The sequence below is a fragment of the Salvelinus alpinus genome, chromosome 1, assembly GCF_045679555.1.
Source record: "Salvelinus alpinus chromosome 1, SLU_Salpinus.1, whole genome shotgun sequence".
Classification (NCBI taxonomy): Eukaryota; Metazoa; Chordata; class Actinopteri; order Salmoniformes; family Salmonidae; genus Salvelinus; species Salvelinus alpinus.
The window spans coordinates 31,901,052-31,907,744 of NC_092086.1; the positions used below are offsets into that span (position 1 = coordinate 31,901,052).

The window sequence follows — 6,693 nt, forward strand, 5'->3', positions numbered from 1 at the left end:
TGTTCATTCAAATGATTTGCATTAATTTGTTGGAATGTTTTCTACAAGTCCTTTTACACCGTTTCAATTTTAATTAAAAACAATAAGCCTTCATTCAAATAACTTGCACGTGTTATTTACGTTGACTTTTGAACCTGAAACATGGACCAAAAAATTGGATATTCAAATAGGTGAACTTCAGATTCAGTAGAGGGACTTTTTCTTTCTGATTAATTTGAACTTCATCAAATCGGGATTGTTTTTGTCTTGTTACTCTTTGGTTAAGGTAAGGGTCAGTTTTAGATTTTGGTTAGTCGTTTTGCAGGTCAGCAGTGTCCTTATAGTTTATAGTCTCTCCCGCCTGAAGATCAGTCTGCGTAGGGAAGTAGCTGTCATTAGCGGTTCTCCTTTTTGTTGAGTCACTGGTTTTGGTAAATGTCCTCTGGATGGTTGGAGTGGGGGCTTTCAACCTGCAAGACGATTCAGTTGAGTTTATCAGCTGTAGAGTCAACATGGTGTAGATTAGATGTGTTGATAGAGAAGAGTGCTTAAGAACAAGGTGTGATAATTTAGTCAATTGAAAACAGGTTGATATATCTGAGTCATAACATAAACATAACAAATCTAAGCACTTTCCTAGCCTCTCTCATACTTATTAGGAAAGCCAATAAGCCATATTAGGAAAATGCAATGTGACCATCCCGTACCTTGTTTAGAGCAGGGCTACTGTGGTTGGGGTTTTTCTTGTTACTTCGTAAGTTCCTCTTGCCGTACAGCTCTTGCACAACAGCACCAAACTGTACTCGAACTTTATTCTTCTGTAAGAGAGAATGAACAGCAAACAAATTGGTTACATCGCAGTGGTAAATAACTAAAACGTGTTGTATTTCCTTGTCTTTCTGCAATGTAAACATACATTAAAGTCTCAACATTGTGAGACTGAGGATTATACTAGGAATTTACTGAAGAGGAATAACCCCTCTTACAAAACAATGATAGCAAGGGCTTAGAAATCTAGCTGTTCCTTGTTTAAGACATTGGGCTTTCCACAACATGGTGAAACTAAATATTGTGAGCACATTGTGGTGGTATCAAGTATTCTTTAAGACATCATGAACAACTTCAGTGAGGCAGTAGAAAAGAGAAGACTGCACCTGGATGTCACCCTTCTGTGTGCCTCTGCAAACGGCAATGTCTTTCCCAGTCTAGTGTAGAATGAGCAGGTTAGAATCCAATGTAGACTAGATGATTATGATGGTTGCATGATTGGTCAATATATTTTATGCACTGTTACGTCTCAAACAACAACCAATTCATAATGATCATTATATGTATGTATCTAGAGTAATACAATAGCTTACCTTCTTACGAATGATCAGAATCAGTATTGCCAGACTGTACAAGGCCAACAGGACAAACAGCAGCCACAGCAAAACATGCCAGGCCATCTGCATGCCCCTCTCTGAAAGCACACAGGAGAACTGGCACTTGGTTTTCATATGGTTGTAACGGCAAAACTTGAGTAGAACTGAAAAGTCCCCCTTGCTACCCCAAACACTCTTACCCATAGAGATACATTAAATGATGAGTAATAAATTCAAATGACACATGTTCTATTTAATTCTATGCTCTTACCTCTCACCACCAGCGTGGTGCCCTGCCCTATCTCCTGTGCCCCGCGGCATACCACGTCTCTAAACAGGGCAGCACAGTGGTACACCCCGCTGTCATTGGCCTGGAGTGAGTTGATATTTAGGCTGTTTCTCTCCAGGCTGTATTTGTGTTGCTGGGTCATCAGATCGACCGAGTGGTGAGCGTCCTGCTTGAAGACGAACCAGAGGAAATCAATGTTCCTATTGGTATCATATGCGATGTTACAGGGGAGAGAGGCTGACTGACCCCCTATCCGCCAAATGATATCGTCTGGTTGGTGTAACGATAACCCTTGGGGGCAGTTTTCCCTGTTCTCCATGAAGTCTGGAGTAAAAACAGATACAGGTACAATCATAAAGTTGTACTCTCAATCGTTATAAGTGAAGCTAATATGGAATCAAACCAGTTTTAATCTGATATTTGATCATACTGACATAAAGATACATTTAATTTAGCTGATATGTCCTTACCGGCTGTCGAGATGAATTCGCGTGATAGAGGAAAACACTGGTAAATCCGTTCTGATGAAAACAATGTTGTGTGTGAATGCGCGCTGTGATCTCATGACTAAGTGTGCTATAGACAGAACAGGAAGATGGATGTTTTCACTTCTCTCAGTTTTCCATCCTGTTAACCAAGTATCTCATCATTATGTGTTTGGTGTTGTAATCCCAAACAAATTCTCTCACAGTTGTCAGTCAAAGCTGTCTTCTCGTAGTAATGTTGCAACATCAGCGAGATGTGAGAATCAATCTGTTCGCCGTTCTTCAAATTCAAGGGCCTGGCATGACTGTCACATTGCGTATTATTCAACTAGAAATTCTTACCAATGGATGCTGGTGGGCGTGTTTAGCACAGGTCTCACTCAAACCACTGTATCCAATCCGAACCCAACTTGCTTTGTAATTTACGTTTTTCTTACGCCCCCTTCCACGTCGACTTGCCCTATCGCCATATTTCAACTCGTTGCATCAAAAAAGGGATTTATGAAGCCGGTTAAATAAGTTAGTTTAAACCAGAAAATTTAACAGTAGACTTTAAGTCATTTTCACCGGTGTCAAAAGAAGGCATCAGCTCTAGCAATGAACATCTTCAGGTTAACGGGAGACCTCTCTCACTTGGCAGCTATCATCATTCTCCTGCTCAAAATATGGAAAACCAGGTCGTGTGCTGGTGAGTATATTAGCTACTAAAATGTATATTTCTTCAAATGACTTATTGGCTATGTGCTGTCTACTTATGTATTTAGTTAGCCGTCTGCCCATATTCCAACCCATCTAGTTAGCTGTAGTTTAGATCCCTGTAGACAGCTAGCTAACACGGATAGTTAACGTTAGCGTTATATCCCGAACCCACTAATATTTAGTTACAGAACAAACAAGCAACGAATGGCATTAAGTGCTGATCAGTGTATATATAATGCATCATGAAACAATTATATGCAGATCCTGTTGTGTTCGCTAGTTGGTGAGCTTGAATTGGTTGAACGTTCGCTACTTCACCACAGTAGCATGCCAACTTGCTAGCTGTCTATTCTAGAGCGGCAACTTGGATTGCTCTGATTTTAAAGTTAACTACTAGTTTAACGGATTACTGTTTAATCAAAGCCTTCATTGAATATCTGGTTTGCCACCTATGTAACTGGTAGCTAGCTAACTTGATATGCAAAACATGTTAGCTACGGTATCTAATTAGCTAGCTACGTGTAACAGCCAAAAGTCGATTTAAAAAAAATCGATTGCTCATAAAGTGATGCAGGTTTGGACACTCTACCTTGCTTTCAGATGAGGTATTTATTTATAACTTCTGTTTAAACATCCCGTCTAGTGTCACCTTGTTTTCTGCAACAGTCTGGCATGCGAGTTCACTCAATGTAGCCCGGCGTTTGATTGTTAGATCTGGACTCTGACGTGGCATTCTTGAAAGTCTCACGAAATTAAATTAGTTGGCAAGGAATCAATACATTCTCACTCAAAAGTAGTCGACACTATTACATTTATGTCTCAAATTAGCTGAACACATCCCATATTCTAAACACTCGCACACGTTTCTCTCATTGACCTTGTTTGCATCGGATTAATTTGTCTTTGAGGCATTAGGCTCTGCTGTCTTTTTCTAATACCAGTCACTGTAATATATGGAATAAATAAGATTTATTGTGCACATTACGATTAGGCCTACATGGAGATGCATTAGTTGCTGGGTGAACACCCTGGTCTTGAGATGCTGCTGCATTTCTTGATGTAGTTTCAGCAAACAGATACAGTTAATTTACCCTCTAGTCAGACATGGGTTTCTCTCATTCAAAATTCTGTTAATAAGATACTATCACACTTGCAGCTCTGACCGGGCAGGGGCTTGCAAAGGAAGACTATTTCAGAAGTTGTGAAGGACTTGCTTTTCTTCCAGAACTTGTTCTTGAAGTGATGCAAAACTAGAAGAAGAATTTCTTATTTCATTCCCAGGTATTATCTGTCCTACTGTTGTAAAACTGGTTGTCCCTTCCAGGTATCTCCGGGAAGAGCCAGATCCTATTTGCTTTGGTCTTCACTACTCGCTACCTGGACCTCCTCACCTCCTTCATTTCCCTCTACAACACCACCATGAAGGTAAGAGGATGGCTGGGCCTTAATAATGAGCCTTCCTTTCCTTCACTCCATACCTCCAAACCACTGATAGTATTGATTAAGTGTTATGAGTTAGACCAGGCGGAATCTGTGGAATCTCTTAGAGTTGTCTGCATAAGCAATTGACAACGTCCTCACCAAATCTCTCTGGGGCTTCAGATAAGTTCTATCTGTAGATTTCTTCTGGCACAAGTCCTTATGAGAGACGGTCTAGACTGCGCTACTATTTTCTTCTCAGCACCATTAATATGGGATACGTTCATTTTCTCCCTCTACTCTTCCCTGCAGGTTATCTACATTGGTTGTGCCTACGCCACTGTCTACCTGATCTACATGAAGTTCAAGGCCACCTATGATGGGAACCATGACAGCTTCCGAATGGAGTTCCTGGTGGTTCCTGTAGGGGGCCTCGCCTGCCTGGTCAACCATGACTTCTCTTTCCTAGAGGTTAGAGACATTTACATTACATATGAAGGAGAAACCCTTAGTTGATGGCTACTTAACCTATTCCGCATGGTCAGTTGTGAGAGAGCTGGCGGATGAGATTAATGGCTAATATACATTGTTGTTTGTCTTTCTATCAGATCCTGTGGACATTCTCCATCTACCTGGAGTCGGTGGCCATCCTGCCCCAGCTCTTCATGATCAGTAAGACGGGCGAGGCGGAGACAATCACCACCCACTACCTGTTCTTCCTGGGTCTCTACCGGGCCCTGTACCTCTTCAACTGGATCTGGCGCTTTTACTTCGAGGGTTTCTTTGACATGATCGCCATCGTGGCCGGCATGGTGCAGACCATCCTCTACTGCGACTTCTTCTACCTTTATGTCACCAAAGGTGAGTGTCCACCTAAATGCCCACCTCTGATTTATGTTCTGCCATCTGTGTATTCGCTGTTTGACCTTCTGGTATTTTATGTGTGCGTAAGTAAGCATTGTTGGAGTAATTGATGGTTGCGTTTGTAGGACTACATCATATTCTAAATGAGTTATACTCTATCTAGATACAGTTTGAATGTTGTAGTGCACAGGAATCAGCACATTGCAAGGGAAATGCATTTAAAAAAATCATTGGACCCTCTGACATGTATCTCTATAATCCTCAGTGCTGAAAGGAAAGAAGCTGAGCCTGCCAGCATGAGAGGTTCAGACGGAGACCCCGTGTCTCCCAGCAGACTCAGGGTGCGTGGAGATGACATCACGGGAACCCCGCTGAGCAAGCACAAGATGCCTGAGAGACAGAGCGACTCAAGGGGGGGAAACACTAGTCTTCTTCATGAATAACTTTGAACTGGTAAACAACGGCTCCAAAACTGAATGAGAGGTCATCCCAGGTCTTCACACAGTCATCAGATATCTATTTTTAGCATCTTGCCTTACCTTTTCTCATTGCTGTTCAAAATAGAAAGAAAACATGTTTTTTTTTTCGACATGTGAGGTGTGCTCTTTGATGGCTCAATATGCATTGTATTGATTAGGGTTGACTCAATACAAAGTACCATGCCAAACTTCAAAATGAAATGCAAAAATGTAGTCTTTGATTAAGATGGAAACGATGTGTCAAGGAGTATTATGTAATGATGATTTTATGTCTTGTTTTTTTCATAGTTTTTTACATGACTGTACCCCCGTGGCCAATTTTATTATTCACAACTACATTTACTTATGTTTTGTAGGTGCTCTTTCATTTGGATATCCCAGTTTGCACTCCTCTCTTGAAAAAGTGATCCTGCAAAGCCCACTTCTGGGTTCTTGTTTATAGAACCCTTTGCCCAATATATTTTTTTCCAGTTGCCCTTTTGACATTTTTGGCAAAATTTGCTTCAATGCAGTTGTCAAATTTGAAAAGCATAAATTCTTCATCTTGGTGTCCTCCATTTATGTACATACTTGTCATTCTAAGATGAAGTTCCCCTCTTAACATGATACATATCACCGTTCACATCACCAACCAAAATAAGAGTTTATTGCATTACTTAGGCCCAGCATCAGCTTGTTCAACATTGGATGATTGTAAGTAATTTAGGGGTCCATATCAGTAAATGTGCTTTCCGATAGGGCTATTTGGTTTGTTTTCAATGCAGTCATAGACTAAGGTTAATTTGATTGAATACTGTAATCGCCTTACATGGTCAGTTTGTTTAGCTGTTTAAATAAAGATGCAGTCATTTGTCACAGGTAAAAGACCCATTGAAATATACATGATATTCTAGAACAGGGTTGAGGAGGATTGTGTGAGATATGGTGTTTGGTATGTATGCATTTGAGTAACATGTTGAGATTTGACCCATTTTCCCAGCTAAGTAAACCTCCATAGTCTTAATTTGAGTCATTCCTATAGCTTCTTTTGTTTTAAGTTGCATGATAACTGTGATACCACCTCACCTCCAATAAACTTTTTATGAAAAAGCACAATTTTACCTTGTTAATGTGAA

The 6,693-nt window shown here is 40.5% G+C and overlaps 2 protein-coding genes across 2 annotated transcripts; one reads left to right on the forward strand and one right to left on the reverse strand.

The window, feature by feature from the left end:
• Nucleotides 1-51: 51 nt before the first annotated feature.
• Nucleotides 52-2,445, reverse strand: LOC139573471 (immunoglobulin superfamily member 6). The gene is made up of 6 exons (XM_071396956.1): nt 2,103-2,445; nt 1,615-1,956; nt 1,341-1,441; nt 1,134-1,184; nt 687-797; nt 52-449 (listed from the first exon to the last, which is right to left on the reverse strand). Exons 2-6 carry the CDS (start codon nt 1,949-1,951, stop codon nt 399-401), a joined length of 651 nt encoding a protein of 216 aa, XP_071253057.1. The 5' UTR covers nt 1,952-1,956; nt 2,103-2,445; the 3' UTR covers nt 52-398.
• Nucleotides 2,446-2,524: 79 nt separating this feature from the next.
• kdelr2a (KDEL endoplasmic reticulum protein retention receptor 2a) lies at nt 2,525-6,673 on the forward strand. Its single transcript, XM_071396970.1, has 5 exons — nt 2,525-2,805; nt 4,141-4,241; nt 4,548-4,706; nt 4,844-5,096; nt 5,365-6,673. The coding sequence occupies exons 1-5, from the start codon at nt 2,715-2,717 to the stop codon at nt 5,397-5,399; spliced, it is 639 nt and encodes a 212-aa protein (XP_071253071.1). The 5' UTR covers nt 2,525-2,714; the 3' UTR covers nt 5,400-6,673.
• The last annotated feature ends 20 nt before the right edge of the window (nt 6,674-6,693 follow it).

Excerpts from the sequence above, each read along its gene's own strand:
- LOC139573471 (XM_071396956.1), bottom strand. The coding sequence starts at position 1,951 with ATGGAGAACAGGGAAAACTGCCCCCAAGGGTTATCGTTACACCAACCA. Across the intron at positions 1,185-1,340 it reads TTCTGATCATTCGTAAGAAG|ACTGGGAAAGACATTGCCGT; the intron begins GTAAGCTATTGT and ends ATTCTACACTAG. Across the intron at positions 798-1,133 it reads CACAGAAGGGTGACATCCAG|AAGAATAAAGTTCGAGTACA; the intron begins GTGCAGTCTTCT and ends TCTCTCTTACAG.
- kdelr2a (XM_071396970.1), top strand. The coding sequence starts at position 2,715 with ATGAACATCTTCAGGTTAACGGGAGACCTCTCTCACTTGGCAGCTATC. Across the intron at positions 2,806-4,140 it reads GAAAACCAGGTCGTGTGCTG|GTATCTCCGGGAAGAGCCAG; the intron begins GTGAGTATATTA and ends TGTCCCTTCCAG. Across the intron at positions 5,097-5,364 it reads CTACCTTTATGTCACCAAAG|TGCTGAAAGGAAAGAAGCTG; the intron begins GTGAGTGTCCAC and ends TATAATCCTCAG.